At 38.3% G+C, this 21,898-nt stretch overlaps 1 protein-coding gene across 1 annotated transcript; it reads left to right on the top strand.

Annotated features, from left to right (window-relative positions):
• Window positions 1-15: 15 nt before the first annotated feature.
• ANKRA2 (ankyrin repeat family A member 2) lies at window positions 16-10,277 on the top strand. Its single transcript, XM_010949297.3, has 9 exons — window positions 16-493; window positions 2,874-3,266; window positions 3,912-4,070; window positions 5,426-5,491; window positions 7,480-7,577; window positions 8,084-8,209; window positions 8,518-8,584; window positions 9,093-9,173; window positions 9,757-10,277. Exons 2-9 carry the CDS (start codon window positions 2,978-2,980, stop codon window positions 9,810-9,812), a joined length of 942 nt encoding a protein of 313 aa, XP_010947599.1. The 5' UTR covers window positions 16-493; window positions 2,874-2,977; the 3' UTR covers window positions 9,813-10,277.
• The last annotated feature ends 11,621 nt before the right edge of the window (window positions 10,278-21,898 follow it).

Below are 21,898 nucleotides of genomic sequence, written 5' to 3'. Positions count from 1 at the left end.
AGGCGTGGCCGAAGGGCAAGACTAAGGCCGGCTCTAGTGCCCGGAGCTGTAACTGAAACGACTTTGTCTCTGTAGTACTCAGGCTGTAAGGACCGCGCAGCGCAGCGGCGGGAAAAAACCTGGAAGTCCTCTCGGCTGCGATGATGCAGAACGTTTTATGTCCGGAAAGCGAGGGAAGAAATCGGAAGTGACGTCGCGGTCAAAACAAGCCGGGGCTTGAGGGCCTGCAGGGAATCTGTGGCCACAGATGGAAAGGCCCGACTCGCTGTGGGCTGTCGACGGTGGTCGTCAGGCCCTGCGCTCCCACCCGGTCGGCCTCCGGCGCCTGTCCCCGGGACCAGCCTGCCCCCTTTGAGCGAGTTTCCGCCCGCCGTACCTGAGCCGCGCCGGGACTTTTCGGACAGAGCTGGCGGCTGGCGACAGAGCGGACTTCCGTACAACCATCTCTCCTCCAGCGGGTTCCTGTCCTGGGACGCCGGGACACCTGTCGCCTGTGAGGCATCATTCATTTTCATAGCACCTTGTAGGACAATTCCAGGATTAGGAAGAACCAGGGGGAGGGGGTCCTGATATTGGCACCCACTGTGGACTAATTCAGATGCCCACTTCATTTCGTAAGGGTCTCCCTCCCTTTCTACCTGGACTCTGACAGATCGAGGTGATCCTAGCTATCCTTGGCCTTATCTCTGTTTCTCAACACTCCCTCTTCTAGATCATCTTTTTCGCCTTTCTTCTCTTAACGCTCCAGAATTATGGCTTAACCAGTTTTGCTTCTCCTCTCTGTAGCAGTGCCAAGATTACTCCTTCCTCCTCCAAGTGCATTTGCTTTTCCTCCCTCTAAAACCAGTAACTCCATCTATAAACCCTGATTTGAAACATGGAAGATGCTTAGACTTGGAAATAATATTAGAAATGACTGTTTCAACCATCTTCATCTTATAGATAAATTTAAAAAGTCTCAGGAAATGTATATGATTTGCTCAGTTAGTTGGTAGTGATGTTGGGAATGGAAAGCCAGGTCTAATTAGCAGATTGCTGAGCATCTTGTAGGGTCATTTCAGGATAGAAAATAATACGAAATTTTGTTAAGGTTCAGATCAGAAGACATTTTTGGAGCACCTGATAGAACCAAGCAGTGTTTTGTGTGCAAAGATTAGTAAGAGTGGTTTCCCATCCTAGAGGAGTTTTCAATGTATTGAAAGTTTAATTGGAAAATTTCAAGAGAATGATAAATGCTAAAATAAAGATATATGCAGGGTGCTGAGAGCTCAGCGGAGTTGCATTTCACCCACCTCTGGGTAGAAGTCTGTGGGAGATGGCTCTTACCTTAGGAAACCCAGTTCGTATCTTGCAGTATCCTTTTAAAGACCTCTGTATTGCACCTTCATCTCCATTTGAATCACAACTCATTTTCTGTTCTGATTTCCTTCTAACCTTTTGCTAAAGTGTATTGCCTTTGTTACCTGTTAACTTTATTATTACTGTTGTTGTTGTTATTTGTTATTCTTCAACTCTTTCTCCCTTGGGAGTTTTGAATTAGTTTAGTGCTGCTTCTTATTTTAATGAACAGGGTGATGGAGTCATGAGCTCCCTTTTTTCTTCTCTCTGTGGTGGACATAATGATTACCTGCCCTGACTACTCAAAGGATTGTTATAAGAATCAATCTTGGAAAGTGTTTAAAAACTAAACAGTGGTTATCTGTAAACGTATGATTTGCCAACCTTTGCTCCATTGTAACCCTAATGCATTTTTCTCTTTTAGTTCCAATAAATTCCAATTTTAAAACACCCTGCACCCTCAGAATTTCTAAGAGGCAATAAACCCTAACATGAAAAAATTAACTGGATGTTATTAATTTTCTTCCTGTCTCAGTGACTATATATCTGGGTCAATTATATATCGTGGAGTTCTTCCTTTTTTAGAAATTTTAAGTATAATAATGAAATTTCTCTTGAAATTACATTAAGGTCCATAGGGAAGTGCCTGTGATTACCTTACTGAAAACTCATTTTAAAACAATAGTAAGTATTTGAATAACAGATGTGCTTAAAATCTATGCTTTGAGAGTTTGCATTTATTGAGTTCATGTCTTGACAATCTATATTTGGGGAAAAAATCAGTAATTCTTAGTTCTTAACACTTGTTACAAAGATCAGGATCCAAAAATTATACGTTGACCTTAAGTCCTAGTGATGCTGAAGCAAAGGAAGTCAGTCCATAGTCTATATACTTTATTTTTCATAAAAACCTGTATTAAGTTGCTACCACTTGATATGAACAAAAACTGATAGATAAATGTATCTTAATGTCATCATAACCAAAGCTACGTAAAGCCTTTCGGTATCCAGGAATCACATGGGTGTTGCTGATGGACTTGGGTACTACATGAGTTCTGTCTTTTCTTAAATTCATACCGAGAGCCACTTATAAACAGCGTGTTTATAAGTGAACCTCAGGTAAGAGGTTAAAGTTTTTACATGAAAGTTTATTTTTGTTGTTAGCCTGATTTTTTAAAAAATCCATTTGGCAATATTCAGGAATAGGAAAGGGGAGAAAAGTGGGTAACTAAAACTTGCTGGAACCTAGTGATGGAGGTGAGGATGTGACTGTATTTCATTTGGTCTTTGCCGGGATCCTGTGAGGTGTATCCCCATTTTACCAGCGAGACTGAGGCTCAGGGACATCATAACTTGTACAGATTCACACAGGTAATAAATGGCGAAGGTTGGATTCATACCCAGGTTTCCCTACCTCTCAACATTGCTTTCTGTTATGTATAGTTGCTTATAAGAGCACTATTTGCATATTTGATTGAAAATGACTATTTTATGTACATTAAGTTGATATAACACTTTTAATCTTTTTCTTTCAGACTTTTTAATATCCAGATTCCAAGAATACACTGTGTACTGCTCTTTTAAAACCCAGAGGAAACCATGAAGAAGTGTTTTAATTGTTGAAACTACAGTTGAAATCATGGCTACATCAGCAAATCTGGATATTGGAGCCCAGCTGATAGTGGAAGAGTGTCCCAGCAGCTACAGTCTAACTGGCATGCCTGACATTAAAATAGAACATCAGCTGGACTCAAATGCAGAAGAAGGATCAGCTCAGGGTGTTGCCATGGGAATGAAGTTCATACTGCCTAACCGATTTGATATGAATGTTTGTTCTCGGTTTGTGAAGTCCTTAAATGAAGAGGACAGTAAAAATATTCAAGATCAGGTTAACTCTGACCTGGAGGTGGCATCTGTTCTATTTAAAGGTTGAAAGTTATGGTATAAATATCTGCATTTGTTTTGTTTCTGTTTATTTGGGTTTTTTTTTTTTTCCCTTTTGGATCATGAGATTTTGAGTTTGGGGAAGAGAGTTTGGAAGTCATCTTTTAATATGATTTTCTAGAATCTCACAGAAACCAAAATGAAATAATTTCATGTTATGTAATGTCTATAAGTACATTTTTTAAAAAATTCCTTTCTTGACCTTTGTTTGTTTACAGATTCTCTAATAAAGTTCCCTATTGTACCTTTTAAAATTATAGGGAAAAAATTATTTGTGCCTTTTAGAAACAAATATTTTTAATATTCTCTATACCATAAATTTGTAATTGGCATTAGTTTCTTATGCTTTAATGCAGTGAAGTTTGTCATCATATTGTAGATTTACTTTTATAACAAGCTATTGAATAACAAAACTAATCTCTGGATAACATTGCTCAAGAGTAATACAGATTTTTTTCTGGAACTTTCACTAGTACAGACTTTTTATGCCAAAAAATAATATCACAGGAGAATCAGTTGAAGATATTATACATCATGTATTTCTTTTTTAATGTAAACATTGGCCTAGAACTTTGAAACGCTTTGTTGTTAAAATATTATTTTAATGTGTTTAAATTAATTTTACTTAGCTGAATGCAATATCCACACATCTCCTTCTCCGGGAATTCAAGTAAGGCATGTCTACACTCCCTCTACAACAAAGCACTTCTCACCCATAAAACAGTCAACTACTTTAACCAACAAGCACAGAGGAAATGAGGTCTCGACCACACCTCTGTTAGCAAATTGTAAGTATTTCCCAGTGATGTATTAAAATAATCGTATTACTAATGGTATCAAGAGTTTGGCTTTGAAACACTGTTTTCATTAAGTGCATATTCTATTTTGGAAACCTTAAGTAATGTCCTGATAGTTTTAGTAATTTAAAACTTTTTCACTTATTGCATATTCAAATATTTCATGTTTTATGTTTTTCTGTTGAGAACAAATACAGACTAAAATAGTAATTCTTAAAACCTTCATAGTTTTACTATAAAAACAGAGTTATTCTGAATTTTGTGCAAAGTAAGACATTGTGAGTGTTTCTGTGTTCTTGGAATGCGTTTTACTTATAAATTAGATCACTGATCAACAAGTGATTTGTAGTAAAAGCTGAGTAATGTCTACTGTAATTTTGAATCTGAATATAATATGCATATGAAACCACCTTTTAAAAACTTTGAATTCACAATTTTTTTAATGCAGAATTATTCTAGAAGAAATAAAATGAAGGTTTTCTATATAAGCTAGAAAATATTCTATATAGTATGGGTTTCTCAATTGAGAGAAAAAAAGTTAGCAATTTAATGCTGGGAACTATATTTGAGAATACAAGGTAAATGCATCTCTATTCTAAAGCATGGTGAAATATATGTCTTTATTTTGGAAACACTGTGCCCTCCTGATTTTGAATTGTATGCTATAGAAGTTAAGCCAGAAAGAGTTCATGACTCCGCCCACAAGCCGTTTCTGTTTTATTTACGTTAAGTGTGCACGTGCCTCCCAATTGCTTTCCTTTCTGGATTAAGGCCATGCAGTCATATAACCTGAAATCAAGGATCAAGTGATTGCTAATTTTTAAGGTGAACTGTCATAGAACAGTGCCTGTTTGGCTTTGTTTTAAAATGAAGAGATTGTCTTAGAATATTCCAACCATAGGATTTTTGAGCTAAAAAAAAAAAAAAAAAACCCTAGAAATCCTGTGGTTCCACATCCCTTATGTTACAGGCAAAAATGTTTAACCAGTTTTCCAAGGTCACAAAACGAAGAAAGGGTCTTTTGAGACTCAACTTCCTTATAAGTTTGGATGACAAAATAGTTTTAAAAATTAAGTGCATAAACCATTTCTTGTTAAGAATTGACCAATTTGCATAATCATTGATAATAACACTTTGCAAATGTCCGAATTACCTTAAACATATGAGTCAATTCTCAGATACAGAATGGCTGCTTGTAGTGTTAGGATATATTTTGGGTTAGATTTTTTTAACAAGAAAATGATGGCTTGTGTTTTGAAAAGACATTTGCTACACAAACATGAGCAATGAGGTGATGAAAGTGTGCCCTGCAGATACACATGAAGCTTTCTATGGTGTTGTTTCAGCTTTATCTGTTCACCAGCTGGCTGCTCAGGGAGAGATGCTATACCTGGCTACTCGTATCGAACAAGGTACTAGCCTATTTTAAAAAATGTATTTAAAACAAATTTAATAGGTTTATTAGATTTTTATTATTTTCTTTTTATACAAGAAAGTATAAAGACAAAAAAAAGTTGCATAATCTCACCAAGAAGATAACCCAATAGATACTTAAAAAAAATAGTAAGATAAAGTATAAAAGTTAATACAGCTTCCGTTACTACCCTAGCCTGTTCTCCAAAATCAAATGTAAGTTTCTTACATTTTCGGAAGACTTTTCTGGAAAATATTGCTATTTGTATTTGGGGTTATATGTGAAAATGTGTATGTATGTTTTTATTTACACAACAGCAAAAATATACACACTGCATTACAGTTTACTTTTTTCATTTAAAATTTTAAGATCTTTCTATACAGGCACATAAAGATCTATTTCATTCTTTTTAATAGGTCTGTAATTTTGTGTTGTATTGCATATGCATACACTCTGTTATTTTTTAACTAGCCCCCTGGTGTTAGTTGATTCCAGTTTGTTGCTATTAAATAACGATATTGCTGGCATTCTTTTGAAGTATATCCACAGGGTAAATTCCTACAAGTGTATTTGCTGGGTCAAAAGGCATATGGATTTTTATTTTTATACATATTGCCAGATGTCTGTCCTGTCCTCATACCAGTTAGAGTTTCTGTTTTCCCATTCCCTCACTGACACAATATCATCAGACTTTAATCTTTGCCAATCTCATAGGTGGAAAATGGGATCTCATACTGGTTTTGTTTACCTTTTTAAAATTATGGTCTATTTGAATTTCCTTTTGTGTGAACTGCCTGTTGTATATTGATTTATTTGAACTCTTATCTAAGTTAAAGAAATTCACTTTTTATTGTTTATGTTGCATATATTTTTTCCCAGTTTGCCATTTTTCCTTTGACTTTATGATGTTTTCAAACAAAGGCTTAACATTTTTAAGTAGTAAATTTATTTTTTTCTTGGGACTTCTGAGTTTTATATCTTGCTTAGAAAAGACTTCCTACTGCAAGGTTATAAATAAATTCACTCATACCTTATTCTAGAACTTCTGTGGTTTCCTTTTTTACATTTCAATCTTTGACCCACGTGGAATATGTTTTGGTGTAATGGGGTAAAGATCGAGCTTTACTTGTATTTTCATTTTTCAAAAAGTTAGCCAATTGTCCAAATTTATCGACTGAATACAGGACATAACATCAGAGCGCTTTTTTTTTTATCATGTCATTCTTTTATAAGAAAGACTTAACTTCATCATTATATTTCTATTTGTTTATAAGTACTTGAAAGTTCTATTCTCCATCTACTAAATAAATCTAGGGAAAAAACTATGGACTTAATAACTGGTAGACTAAATCTAGGGAACAAAATGGGTTTTGAGGTAGAATTGCATAGTACTGCGTCTCATATTATTCAATCTTCATTCACATTATACTATGTTATGTTAGCAAATCACCAAAAATGAAAGAAACTCCAAGGCAGAAATGTCAGCTAGAGAGTAGAAAATAGCTTTAATGAGATTTTGGACTTTGTATAATACATAGCTATGTAATGCCAAGGGCTATCATATAACCATATTTTTATTGTGGTCCTCCCAACTCTACATGGAGATAAGCAAAGCAGTATTCTGGATATTGGAGAAATTGAGTGACATGCCCAGAATCATCACTGCTAGGAAGTGAGAGAGTCAGGATTCAAACTCTGGTCTTCCGATTCTGAATCCAGTGTTCTCGTACCTAGCATTATGTTGTGTCTGGTAGTTTACACTTTAAATCACACGCGATTTGAACTCAGCCATGTACACTGAGGCACATTGTAATACATTCAGACTACAAATGCAGCAGCATATAACAGGACTTCAGTGAACACAAGTCGCACAAAGCGAGCCTTACTGAGTAATATAGTCAACTTTTTAGAATGCCAGTATTTTCATAATAATAGTAATATGCGGTTGTTAAATTAGATCACAAAAATTGCTTTTCTTTTAAATAGAAAATGTTATCAATCACACGGACGAAGAAGGATTTACTCCTCTGATGTGGGCTGCAGCACACGGGCAAATAGCTGTGGTAGAGTTTCTACTTCAGAATGTAAGGAAAATGCCTCAGACAATGTCTATGTACATTAACTTAAGTCCAGTTAAGTATTTAGTAAAGTTGCTGTGTCTCCAGCCAGTTAGATGTAATGGGAGAGGATCGAAAACATTTTAAGTGCTCTTCCTATTCCTGTGGAACGTGGATCCAGTAGAGCAGGCAGTCTGGTCATACATGAAGCAGCGAGAGGGAACTGAATGCCCAGCCCCCCTCTAAGTGCCATGGGGACAGGAGTACTGTCAGCCCTGTAGGAGAAGCTTCCTGGAGGAGATGCCATTTGACTCCAGAGTGACAGGAGTTAGGACTGAGGTAGAGGGAGGAAGGAAGGCATTCGGACAAACCTTGATGACAAAAGCATCCATGAGTGGAAGTTTGTGTTATTTCTTTATGAACCCCAGAACGCTACCTGACCTAGGTGTTGAACTGTAATTATTATTGACAGAAGTAACAGTATTCTTGTTTTCATAAACTGAAAAGTCTTTTATCTCCATTTCCCATTCCAGGGTGCTGATCCCCAGCTGTTAGGGAAAGGTCGAGAAAGTGCACTGTCATTGGCCTGCAGTAAAGGCTACACAGATATTGTCAAAATGCTGCTTGATTGTGGAGTTGATGTAAATGAATATGATTGGGTGAGTCTGTAATGCTGATTTTTAAATTACTGAAACAAACGCTAGGATTTATTTGGTTTGGGGAGACCTAATACATTGTTTTAAACACTTGGAAGAATAATTAATTACTTTAGTTAATTGAACACTTAGAAGAGAAACTTAATGTCCTAAACTCAGTTATTAGTTCTGATTTAAGTATTCTAAAAAAAAATTAAAATTACCCTAAACTACTTTCACATGCCCAATTCTTAGTAAAGCTTCTCACAGCCGCATTAAATTATTTGAATCTTGCTCACCTTGAAAAGCTAAATCACCTTTTCCTTTCGCAGAATGGAGGGACACCTTTGCTTTACGCTGTACATGGAAATCATGTGAAATGTGTAAAAATGCTCCTAGGTAAGCAGATAAAAGGGGAAATATTTAGAAAATGCCACATGAAGACTTTTTTTTTCCCACAAACTGGCCTCGGGAGCATCAGGAAGTATTATTAAATACATGATTCCCCCTGGAGCGCCTGCTGCCTGAAGACTGCCCGTGTAAGCAGCATCTGCATCACACAGCACGCTCGCAGCTGGAACATCTGTCCTTGTGGCCTTCCTTTTAGGGGTCACATGTAGAATCCACAGCCATTGTCTCTTCCACAGTATCTTTATGCCTAAGCTTTGTCTGTAGTTTTTAGAAGTTCCAGTTGCTCTAGAGGATACCTGTTTGTTTTGAAGTGTCTTCCCTCCAACCCACCAAAGTGAATTCTGTGCACTCCATGTGTCCTGTACTTTGTCAGACCAGCCTGAAAAGATCTTCCAAATTTGCTGAAAATCTGTCCCACTATTTTCACATGAGCCAGTCAGAGACATATCCTCATTTTCATTTTATTTATGTAGATTTTTCTATTTTTTTGTTATAGAAAATGGAGCTGACCCAACCATTGAAACAGACTCTGGATATAATTCTATGGATTTAGCTGTAGCCTTGGGCTATAGAAGTGGTAAGTATTTTAGAACTCTCAGGTTTCATTTTAGTAAAGCTGTTAAATAATATAAACCAGTGGTCCAAACGGGTATCATCACCTGCAATCCTAGAACATGCATGTAATCATAACTCCTAACATGTACTTTTAACCGTGGGCAAAACCAACAAAGTCCTGTAAAGTCTAGAAATGAGTTTGTTACTTTACTTTTCACCAACCCACATAATTAGCTGCTGGAAGATAAGTGCACACCTGTTTACAAGATATATTTAACATTTCATAGCGAACTGCTTATAAAATGCTCTATAGTTGACCTTTCTCTGTTCCATAGAACAGCCTTGTACTCTAGACTGTCCTTCAGTTTCAAAACCTGGAAACCAAGAACAGAAAATCCAGTAGCTTGGACAGCTGCTAAAGTCAGTGACAGACGAAGTTTTAAGTATTTAGGTATCGCACTGTAATCTTAATCACCCTCAGACTACGCGTATATCCTAATTAGAGATTATTTTAGGAGAAAGTTGGGGATGGTAAATTGAATTTGATAGTTTTTTAACAATTTTATAATCAACATGCCATGGTCTTGATCACCTGTCTGTTCTAGTTCAACAGGTTATTGAGTCACATTTATTGAAACTTCTTCAGAACATCAAGGAGTAGACATAGTCACTACGAAGTGGTGGCTGTCCTTCGGTTTACTTTTGGCCCTTACAAATGATAGTTTTGTTTACTTACAAATTTTTACCTCAGTTGCAATATTTACTGATTTTTAGTAAGTTTTAATAAATATTCCTCTGAGTAATTCACTGGTTTTAATAAGATTATTGTTAATGCTTTTTTTAATAAGTGTGTTTTACTGTATATTTAAAACGATAAATGAATGTTTCTTGGCATGTAAATTTTTATGGTACAGATAGTTATCTGTCTTTTTATCAAGTGCTGTAATTTAACATTTTCAGAAATTATTCTATGCTATTCATCTTCACTCTTACATTAACTCATTGACTTTATATAGGGTTTGCTATAAATCCATAGGAAAAAATTTTGTTCTTATTGAATTTTAAATGCACAGTGTGATTGTTTACAAAATGATGTTATAAATGAATAAAATACTTTTTTCTGCTAGTTTGCACGCTAGTTTTTTTTTTAATTACATAAAATTATTAAGGGGTTTCTTTAGGATTTTTAGTTTAACTCTATGTCCTGCCAGGACACTCCATTAGTTCAAACAATGTAATTAAAATAAATTCAGTGTCAGGGAACAAAATCTTATTGATTGTTATTTCTAGAAGTATACTGAGAATATCTTTCTCTTGTCAGTGGGTTTTCCAGTAGGAAGAGTTGTCTGTGAAAAAGAAGTCAAGTCTTCAATAAAAGTCAGGTGCTCTTTAATTCCACTGCAGGAGCACTATAAACAAACCCAAATCCTATTTTAAAAAATTAAATGTATATTTGTATCATACTACATATTGATAAACCAAGAGTAAAGACAATAGATATTATTTTTTAAAACAAGAATTATTAAACCAAGCTAATCTGTTCAAAGACTCACCTTCATTATGTGAACTTTAATTCTTTTTCTTAAAAGCCTAGGACACAAAACACTGGAGGAGGTGTGGTTTCTGTATTTTGGGGAAATTGAGGGAATATTTGATTCATTTAAGTGATTATTTATCTTTATAAACCAATCAGAACAATGCTTCTTTAATTTAAGGGATAGTATAATCTAGTTTTTTAATACCCTCCAGTGTTAGAAAACTATTTCTATTACACAATGAGAGGTAAAGACCTTTCTTAATTATAGATGTGGGCATAAATATAACCTTTCCACAGCATGTCCTCGGCCTTTCTGGGATACCACAATGATATTCTGACTATTCTGATCATACACAACATGAAATACTGTTTCATCTATAGATTCTTTTATCTCACTAACAGCAGTAATATTAATAATTTTCATCATATAAGAAGCATTTGAACAGACAGAAACACATGGAAAGCTTATAGCTTTGTTAGCTACAAATCAGAAGTAAACCAGAAACACAAAAACTCAGTAATTTTTCTTCCTAGTGAGCATGTAATTGATCTTAATTGATGTGAGTTTGAAAACAAACATCAAAAAAAAAAAAAAGGAAAAAAACGAAAAGAAAAGGAAAGAAGACTACTAAATTGGATTCTCTGTCATCTCCCACCCAACAGAGAACAGGTCTACATTACACGTCCAACAGAGATTACCAAATAGACTGTAAGAGCAAACCCCAATCATTCCTGCCAGCACTTGGGGCTAACTTATTGAAGGTGCACTAACCAAAAGAAAGATGCATAGTATCAGTAGGAAAAAAAAAAAAGGAGTAGAGAGTCAGAAAAGTTAAAGTTCTATTGCCACCCGGGGTTCACTTCAGAAGACAAGAAAATACGTGTGGGCAAGTTGGTTTAATTTGCCTCCACTGGGTTAACCCCCTCAAACATCTCAGTGGAGGACCTTCAAAACTGGTAAAATACAATTTTCAAAAGGTTACACGATGCTCTCAGACAAATATAATGAAAAAATGTGACAAAGATTTTATTCCACTTACTAACGAGGAAACCAGGAAGTTATGCAAACTGGCTCCAAGAGCATTTGAGAAGCTGGGCATTTTTAGTAGCATTAGGATAAAAATGCTGGGTTATATACAAATCTGCTGTTGTCTGACAGGGACGGAAATTGTCACTTGGGGGACCTTTTCCCCAAGACAGAAATTACTTGTTTCTCTAGAAGACAGAAATATCCAAATTAACATGCAACTTCACTAAGTCTGGGACCTTGAATAAATAGTAAACAGTGAATCAAATTACATCTCTAGGTGATCCTTGGGTGGCCTTCATCTCATATGACATTGAAAGGACATGTGGCCACGACCCTTTTTAGTACTTCAGTGAAAGCCAGTGTGGGGTTAAGGTAATCGCCCTCCTGTCATCAGCTGAGAGGTAAACTAATATAAGCATGCTAGTGTTGGTGACAGTCTCTCACATCCCCTCCTGACTAGACGACACAGCTCATTCCACGGTGAAAGAAGCTGTGAACTGGAGAGCTGAGTGAAGAGGTTAGTCATTTCAATAGCCTCGAACTTTAAAAAAGAATATTGCCGGTAACTTGAAAAATGTACATGTTTTTAATGAAAATGTAATGGATGATGTTAACTAAACTATAGATTTTTAAAGTTTAAAAGCTTTGAATTTTCTCTAACATGCCAGTTAGCCTCCTGATTTTTAGGAAACAGTATGATTTCGTTACCATTCATGTCTCTTTACTCACACAAAAAGTTAAAACTTTAAATTCTTTTGTTAGAAGAAACTGGCTCTATATGCCTACACTTTCTATATTTACATGTTTCATATTCAATGATTCAATCATTGAATATTCATATTTCCTGTAGGGAGCACTGAGTGTTTTCATATCTGTTAGGTGATTTCCTGTGTGATAAATAAAATGGTTACAAATCTGATAGTTTTAAAGTGAATAAAAATAGAATGAAAGGCAGGACAAACTCTAGCTGTTATAAAATCCTTAAATTAAGTCTTCCTTCCCTTTATAATATTCAATTTTTTTTCTGTGACAGTGCTTCTCAGATTTACATACTTGGTGAGAACTTCAAAAATTTACCACCTTACTCCTCTGTAGGGGGGACTACTGATAAAACTCAGAATGGTAACAGTAACTTTTCACATTTTTTGCTGTTTAGAAGTTTTTTACAATAGGCATAGATTGGTCTTAAAATAACAGAAGATATGAAAAAGGACCATAACATGATACTTTTTTATGTGTGCGTTTAGATAGGAAATGCAATCATTAAGAAAAGGGGTACAATCTACAGAGATTTGTGTAAATAATCTTGGATTAAAGTAAACTTGAAAAGTTTATATAGATTTTTGTATGGATTTTCCTCTTCAGACAGTAAAGTCTTTTCTGAGCTGTGTGGTAGGAGCTGGTGCACAGACACACAATCCACCTGCATTATTATCAGGTCAATGTCTGGAAGCAAGAAACTTTATTTCTGGTGACTTTATATTCTATGGAATTGAAATTACAATTGGTTATGTAATTATTGCACTGAGAATAGACCACCCCAAACTCACTGTCTGCTGAGTTCTCCTCTCTATGAAATGGAGACCACTATATGATATGTTTCATGTGTTTTGTTTTTCATTCATAAGTTCAGTTAAATTGTTCTCCATTCAGACAAATTTGCTCATGTGTGTTTATAAACCTGGGAAGTATCTTAAATTTGTAGATGTGTCTGTTATTTTCCCTCTTCATATGCACTGAGGATAGTCAGGCTGATGTACATACCCCAGAATCAATTTATGGAAAGCATCATAAATATCTTCTATGTGCTTAGCTGATTTTCTGTTCACCATCCTCTCTCCAAAAGGTTAAACGTTTGAAACAAGAAATTTCCTCTAACAGTTATTCAATCCTTCGACACACATTTACGGAGCCCACACTCTGTGCTGATTTGGACCGGACCCTGGGGATGCAGTGGAAACCCATATAGACCTGGTGCCCTGCCCTGCCCTGCCCTGCCCTGCCCTGCAGATCTTACCCAGTGAATCTGCATACCCAGTGAGTGTGGCTTTGCTCAGAATTATCTCCCCTCATCCCATACATCCTGAAGACAAGTTAAAAATGTCATGTACTAACTGAGGTGTGTTCAAGGCTCAGAAATGTCTGTTATTGGGTTTCTCAAATGCCACTTGTTTTGCTGTATCAAAACACCCGCACTCCTATTGACACAAATAGAAACCTCCATGTCCTCAGGGCAACCAGAGGGCTGAGAAACTCAGAGCAGCGGAAGGAAGCTCCACTCCAACAGCAGCTAGTTCTCTGTTGCCACAACAGGATCAATAGGAGAGGTTAAGAAAACACTGGGGCCTTGCCACCCCCCCCCCCGTCCTCCCACCCTAGAAGTTCCGATTTACTAGCGAAGAATGCCATATAGAGACATAAGATAGCTTTCTAGATGATTCGAATGTACAATCAAGGTGGAGAATCACTGCTCTGGGGCGATTAGCTCCAGGCTGGTGGAACCAGTGTACTCCACACCACATCCTAACATCTGCCTCTCTCATTGCCAACTTGTCTACAAAAGAACCTTACGAAAGAACCTAGTTCATTCTTTCTCTCTGGCGGGTTGGTACTTGCTCTGATTCTTTTGCAAAGATAAACAAACATGTTCCCTTTTAAGCCTAGGTGACAAAGAGTTTTGAAATTCAAATCTTACCTTTTGTAATTCACCTGTCACTCCACGAGTTGTTAGCTGTGACTCAGCATCCTTTATTCATCTGTGTTTCTGAAAGGCAGAGCCCACATCTGATGTCACGTGATTGTTCACTTACTTTGATTACCTTCTGGATTAAAGAGCTGCCCTGAACATTCAGGACAGCAATTCATACCAACAAACACCAAAGAGCTTATTGTATTATTCCTTCGTTCTAGGATTTCCTTGTGGGGCGCAGGCACTGACTGAAGCACTGGCCTCCAGAACTCATGTCTGCTCACAGGGTTCATCCACGAGGCCAGGTAACCCCTCCTCCATGATGCATGTCTGTTATGAAAACGTCTCTCTCCTCTTACTTGGCCATCCTGGTGTTTGCCCCGCTGCCAAGGAGACTGTCCACAAGATTAAGTCAACTGCCTCAGCCTGTTTCAGTGAGCCCCTTCCTCAGAGGCCCCTCAGCGGCTTCAGGAACCAGTTGTCAGTCTTTATGGAAGAGCCCATCCCCCTAGCTGAGCCAGGGTTTGGCCTGACTGCCCTCGCCAGAGAATAAACCACTCTTTCTGTGCCATTCTAGATTTTCTTTTAAAGATAGTGTTGCCTTGTCCATGTTGATGAGATGTTGGAGGGCCCTCCCCAAGACAGCATTGTGTACTTGGTCAGTTTTCACATAGCCTCCTACCTGGGGAGAGATCCAATACATGAACCACCGTTGTCTTATGAGAAAGAGCCTAGGACAAATGTCAAGCCTTGTGCTAAGGTACTGGGGTCATGGTCACTGTGCCTCATGGATCTAGTCAATGCAATACAAATAAATGAGCCACAGAGCAATATGAGGTCATAAATAACAAAAGCCAATGTCGAGGAGGAATGAACTGGGGGAAGAAAATTATTTCTGTGGCTTCAGGAAGCCAATGTCAAATCACCAATACACAAGCATTTTTAAAAATTGATTTTTATCCTTTTCTGGATATAAAAGTAACGTGTACTTCCTGTATCTGTTGGTAGGATACTCATTAGCTGTAAAATAAAACCCACATAAGATGGCTTAAACAAATAGGTTTTTGTTCACATGGGAGGAAGTCCAGAGGAAGATGCACTTCAGGGCTGGTTGACAGAGCAGCTCAACAATATCAAGACAGACCCCGGTTCCACCAAGCTGCCTTCCAGAATGTCTGCACTGCTTTTCATCCCCACCAGCAGTGAATGAGATTCCCTGCTACTCCACACCTGCTCCGGCATTTGGTGTGGTCAGCGTTCCAGATGCTGGCCCTTCTACTAGGTGTGTGGTGGTAGTTCACTGTAGTTTTAATGAGCACTCCCCTAATGGCAGATGACGTGGAGCATCCCTTCATATGCTCATTTGTCATTTGGATAGTGTCTTCTTTGATGAAGTGTCTATTAAGATCTTTGACCCATTTTTTAATTAGGTTGTTGGTTTCCTTACTGTTGAGTTTTAAGGGTTCTTTGTCCAGTAGTCCTTTATCAGATGTGTCTTTTGCAAATATTTCCTTCCAGTCTGTGTCTTGTCTTCCACTATCACTTAAGTATACTTAAAGTATAGAAAATTCCCTCCAAAGAATGTCAGTCTGTGAGTAACTTGGGGAGAAGAGGGTTATGGACATTTCATTATATAAAAGCAGGTTAGTATAGCTTCAGAGTCTCATTATTTTGTCAAGCCATAGACTTCTTTAAGCCCTGCCCTTTTGGACTCAGTTCTAGCCAACGGAATTCTGTACCTTGAAAAAAGAGGCCCTACTAATTGCAAATACTAAATAAAAGAGCCACTGATGCTAGAAGAAAAGATGAAATGTCAAGCAACAATTTAAAAAAATAGTTTGAGGTAAATTTAGAGGCTAGAAATTTAAGAATGAAATGTTTTATATTTAGTAACCATAAATTTTTCCTTGTGAGGTTTTCTGTTAAAAAAAAAAATCCTTTTCTGAGCTATCTGGCTTTCAAAGCCTGATGCTTTTCCTAAAAAGGGGCAGCTTTTAATCTCTCAAAATCTTGAATGCTGGCTGGTGGTCATGGATAACTGTATATGCATTGAGATTTGTAACTCTAGAAAGTATCACCTACCACTCTTCTTTGTTAAATACAAGCAGTCTTAGAACTTTCCCTTCCCCTCCTCTCCCTTTGTAGGAAAGGTGAGTAGATGACTGGTTGATTCATCTTAAACAAGGTGTTCCAGGAGGTTTATTCTGACAATCAATTTGTCATTGTCTTTTGGCTTTATGCTAACTTTTCCAGAGCAGGCATATTTTATTATTTGTGTAGTTAACTTCCCTGGTGTGCTCCTAAAACAGTATCTCAAATCACTTCCCTTTAAAGAAGCCAAAAAGCCCAGGTACTTCCTTTCCCAGCTTCTTCTTTACCCAACCTCCCCACGCCCAGCCTCCCTTGCAGCTAGAAGGCAAGTATGTGATAGAGGTTTAATCACTCAGATGCTCCCACCCCAGATTTTTCAGTCGGTGCCTCCTGACACAAAGCAGTAAAAACAGGGGTGCTCATAGCAGTGACGGCAGTGACCACAGCAATACTCAGTTGCTGGGAGCAGCTGATATTGTACCAAATGTCACAGCCATGTCCTCACTAACAAGATGTTGGCTGTGGCCCTGTAGCTGCCTGGTCTCCTTGCCCTAGCCTTCTTCCAGCCTGCTTCTCAAGACTTTCTGGTATTTTTGTCAACAGACAGTTTTCTAGTCCATTCCTTTTCTGTTTAACCAGAGTTGGTTTCATGCTAAGAATTTTGACAGTTATAAGGCAACAAGGAGAATCTCCCTCTCCCAGACTCTGTCCCACTTTGCCATCTGAGCACTGGGAGTCCATCAGTGAAAACAGCTCCTTTAGTCCTGGTCATGTTTGCTCTGCCTCCCCTCCCCTCCTCCCATCTCTCTAGGGCTCAAGTATGATTGCAGATTCCCGGGACCAGCCCAACAGCCAGCATCAGAGATGCTCACCTCACTCTCTCTCCATCCCTCACTGCCTCAACCTCCTCCACAAACCTTCCAGGAGAAGAGCCTTCACCCCGTACAACACAGCTCCTATAAATAGACTCCTGGAGCTGCTGTTCCACTAACTCATCCATCCTGCCCAGACAAACCCGACTGCCTGGTTAGGATACAGCTTGTGCCTGGCTCAGAACCCCTGCATATTGAGAAACTGGCTTCTTTGGGAAATAAATTGTCCTTTTTCTAAAAATATTCTTCTAGATTATTTCTAGCAGGACTGAGTTATTCCTGTTGAGCCTGACAACTGCTTCCTCAAAGCCCGGACCCTGCCAATTCCCTCCCTCTCTCCCTCCCTCTCTTCCACCAGCATTCACTGAGCACCCCAAGAATGAGACAAGAGGACAAAGCCTCAGCTCAGCCCTCCCTCAGAGAAGCCTCGCTGCACTCCAGTACATTCTGGAACCCAAAGTAAGTCCTTGTACATCAATATAGTCAAGGCTGTTCCTTCTCTCGTAGGTGACAGAAGTCTCTCCTCTTTCCATGGCAAAAGGAAATACCTTCAGCTCTGAATCATAAAAAAGGTGATATTTCTACTTTTTTTGAAAAATAAATTAAATGGCTCTGCAAAACAGGAACGCGTTCAGTCATGTCCCAGGAGCCGACCAATAATGCCTTCTCTGTGTTTCAGCCAATGGCTTCAGGGCATCTAAAAAGTCAGTAGGCATTTCCCAGACTCTGGCTCCTGGAAAACTTTACATGGAGGGTAGTTGCAGGTAAATTCTGAGTAACCAAGCTGGTAGGGGCAAAATCGCCTGCCTATGTCACACTTCGTCCCTCAGGGCTCCCAGAAACCAAAGATTATGCACAAGAACCACTAAGTACATCCACTGCCAAGCACTTCCAGTCACCGACTTTCCATAAATGTCAGTATGCTTATGTTGGCATATGCATATGATACATATAATATACACACATATATACAACAGTTTCTTTATAAAGATATTTTAATAAAGTTAACTACCTACATAAACACACGTGGTTGCCAATTAAAATATACAGTTTAACTTTAAATTTTTTTGCCCTAAAAGTTATATATAGGCTGAACTATTTACAAAATAATAAAAGCCAGTGATAATTTCCACTCCTGCTGAAGATGATCACGACCTAAGATCTTTCACAGACCCTGGGACCTTGAGGGTCAGCTTTTCTACATCTCCAGGTGCCAGCATCACACACACAAGTTTTCTGTCAGAGATTTAGCCAGGACCTGGAAAGGATTATTCCAAATCAAGGCCAGCAAGAGGAAAGGTGAGAGCAATCCCCAAGTGACAGACCCACGGAAGAGTTCAGGAAAGCTTCTGTCTTCACCTGCATTGACTTGGCCTGGGTCTGCTCCCCACATAGTCCCCAAGCTCATTTTGGAGACTGCTGGAGGCTCTGAGCTTTGGCTGCCTCAACAGAGGGGTTCACGCTCCAGCTCTGGAGGCCCCCACATACCTGCCAGGTAAACATGCGCCTGGGAGAAAGTCGAGGCTGCTCTTGGGTGGGCTGCCCAGCAAGCTGTCCACCAAACCCACATCCACTCACTGAGCGGGACCTGAACGTCATTGCCGGGGCCAAATGGTGGTCCTGTAAGCTAACAACTTGTCATCATTTTTCAGCCTTAAAATAGGCCAAATTCTTTACAACACAGAGACTTAGATCCGACCCTTTGATTTCACTCAAAGTCTTAAAAGTAAAAAAATTTTTAGTTGTAAAGATCTGTTTCTACTACCACAGATACTTGCCAAAACAGTCCCCAAGTACTGTTTTAATGATTCTCATCATCCATTGGTGAAAAGCTTTGAATAGTTACCAAAATGCTTCCCTCCTACTGTCTCATTTGATTCCCCCAGGAGTCCCTTCGAGCTGGAAGGACTATATCCATTTAACAATCAAAGAAACTGACACCCAAAGAGGCATGAGACTTGCAGAGCTAATAAATAGTAAAGGAGCCAGACCTTCTAAGCTTGTGCTCTTTGCATGTTCAAAACAGAACTACACAGAGGGCTGTCCCTTGGTATTTTTCAGACTGAAACACTGAGGCACAAAAAGCACCACCTATCTTACGAGGTCTACTATTAGTTGTTTTATTTGAAAGAGAAGAAGCTGACTGTGAATAATTTTCTACCTACATTTCCCAAAAGGAAACAGAGAGAGAAAAAGAAAGAGCATCAGGACTAAATTATGTACTGATATAAGAGCAGAAAATGAAAGGAAGGCAACAAGCATAGCTTCTGTGAGGCTGCACTGCCAGCTGTCTCCTACTTTGTGCAATATTGACATTTCATCAACATGAGATTTAGCAAATCAAACAATTTTTTTGGTTTAAAAAACAGTCATTATTTAAGGACTGACTATGAGAATATTATGTAAAATAAAGAATCAGTCCCTAATATTTCTTTTATGCATATATATCCTGATTCAACAATTCTAAAGTGCACTCTATTTTTTCTCCTTTTAACCTCTCTAAAATCAGCATACATCTCTGAAAGCAAGATGTGGTCAATGTGTCATAAAATAACTTTCCGCCAGGTGGCAGTCATGATGTAGTGATGTGAAATTTTCCATTTGCACCTTCCTTTCAAATAGAGTCGTCAACCTCAAAAGCACCTTAGATTTGAGGAAATGCATAAATAGCTTGCTTGAAGCAAGAAACAGCTACAACAAGTGTTGGTTTTAAAAGGGGATTAGACAATAATACCACAGTCTAGGTGTACTCTAACCTTACTTTTAGAATTCACCAGTAGAGTGAATCTGTGAAACCCTAGGCACCCACCCTCCACCGCTGAATAAAGGCAGAACCCCAGGTTCTATGCCCCGAAATGACAACCTAGCTGTGTGACCCCAGGTGTGCTATGTATCCTCCAGGACTTTTGAGTAATAAACTTTGTTTTTTCAAAGTTCCCTGATACAACCACATTGTAGCTGAGGTGTGATTTGCAACTATGTTAGGTACCCCAAGGGCAGGTCCAGCCACAACATTGTTCGGGGAAATGTCTGTGGGGGTCTTGCCACAAGTAGAACCTGCCAAAGTGGGTGCCCCTAGGTGTTCACCATCCACAGTCTAGGACCAGACACAAAACAACTATACTTTCTTAAATAGCTCACAGTGGTATTTTGTGACCTTTTATAATTTGTGACTTAACATAGAAAATTGCAAGTACACATTTTGCACAAGGCAGATAATTATTTCCTTCTTCTCCACTCCAGCCTTCTGTCAATCTGTCCTCACTGCATATTTTATAATCACACCAATCAGTATGATAAAAAAAAGTCCCTAAAAAGGCAGCCAACTTCAAAGAAGCCAGTAAGACGTGACCTATTTCATGAAAAGAAAGGAAAAATAAAGTTTGTTCAAAAACAACTAAAATGTCAACATGGTTTGAAAGAAGCCAGTCAGCAATACAGATATAAAGATGCTACGCTTGTAATAAGCTTGATTAACAAAATAATAAAGCCTATTTAAAAATATTAACAAAACATTCTGGTGTCGAAAGCTTATTTCTGATGAGTTGGAAAAGCAAAGAAAAATAATCCAGAACCATTTCCCAGTTTAGAAAGATTTTGTTTATCCTTCTTTGCTAGAGTTGGAGCCAATGATTCTGATGATTTAGATTAGCTCTTAGTATTTCTAGCCATTTAAGCATTCAAATCAATCATGCACTTCTGGGAATAGGCTATATCACCACAAACAGCAGGCTGTGGAACAAGCCTTCTCTCTCCTTTTACCGCTTTGACCAGTGGCCTTCTGTTGAAAATGGGCAAAGGGAAGTCAGTGTCCCCAGGATGTCCACACACCCAGGAGGTCTGCGTGGTGCCCATCAGTCCTCCTCCATCCCCAGGGTTTCCAAGTGGCAGCACCCAATTAATCTTTCCTGTAATGCATCTTAGAAACTTTTTTTTTTTAATTACACTATCCAAGTTGAGGCAGTGAAAGTGACAGAGGGAGAGGGGAAGTCAGTGTGGATAAGAGGCTCCTACAATTCTGGAGACTTGCGAGAGACAAGAAGAGTCCTTCCATCTGGAAACCTATTTTAGACTTGAATAGAGTTCACGTGTTCATTCACTCTTTCACTTTATAAACCCATTCTCTCTTCATACTGCTGTATATAAAATTCATGCCATCGTGAAAATCAGCAGTTTTAGAATCAAATGGACCCAGATTCAAATCCTGACTTTCAACAAAGTTTTTTCCTGAGCCTCCGTTTCCTCACCTATAAAGTTAACATCATAATACCACCTTTGAGGGTTTTTCTAGGGATTTGAAATAATATATAAATTTGAAATAAATGAAGTGATTTGAAATTACTAGCACATAGTAAACAATAAATGAGAGCTATAGTTACTACTATTTTATTATTATTAACATTGCCTCTGTTAAGTAGTAAAAGCCCCCAGTTCAATCCCCCGTGTTTACCTGAGGATGAATCTTCCTCTCAGTTCTCTAGCCTGAAGGAGAGAAATGCACATTCCTTCCAGCTTTTTCTTAACTCAT

The sequence above is a fragment of the Camelus bactrianus genome, chromosome 3 (assembly GCF_048773025.1).
Source record: "Camelus bactrianus isolate YW-2024 breed Bactrian camel chromosome 3, ASM4877302v1, whole genome shotgun sequence".
NCBI lineage: Eukaryota > Metazoa > Chordata > Mammalia > Artiodactyla > Camelidae > Camelus > Camelus bactrianus.
Note: the sequence above shows the minus strand (reverse complement) of the source record. Positions and strands in the feature narration are given on the sequence as shown.

Bases quoted from the DNA above. Each gene is read 5' to 3' on its own strand.
- ANKRA2 (XM_010949297.3), top strand. From the start codon at position 2,978: ATGGCTACATCAGCAAATCTGGATATTGGAGCCCAGCTGATAGTGGAA. The intron at 3,267-3,911 runs GTTGAAAGTTAT...AATTTTACTTAG, and splicing joins GGCATCTGTTCTATTTAAAG to CTGAATGCAATATCCACACA. The intron at 5,492-7,479 runs GTACTAGCCTAT...TCTTTTAAATAG, and splicing joins GGCTACTCGTATCGAACAAG to AAAATGTTATCAATCACACG.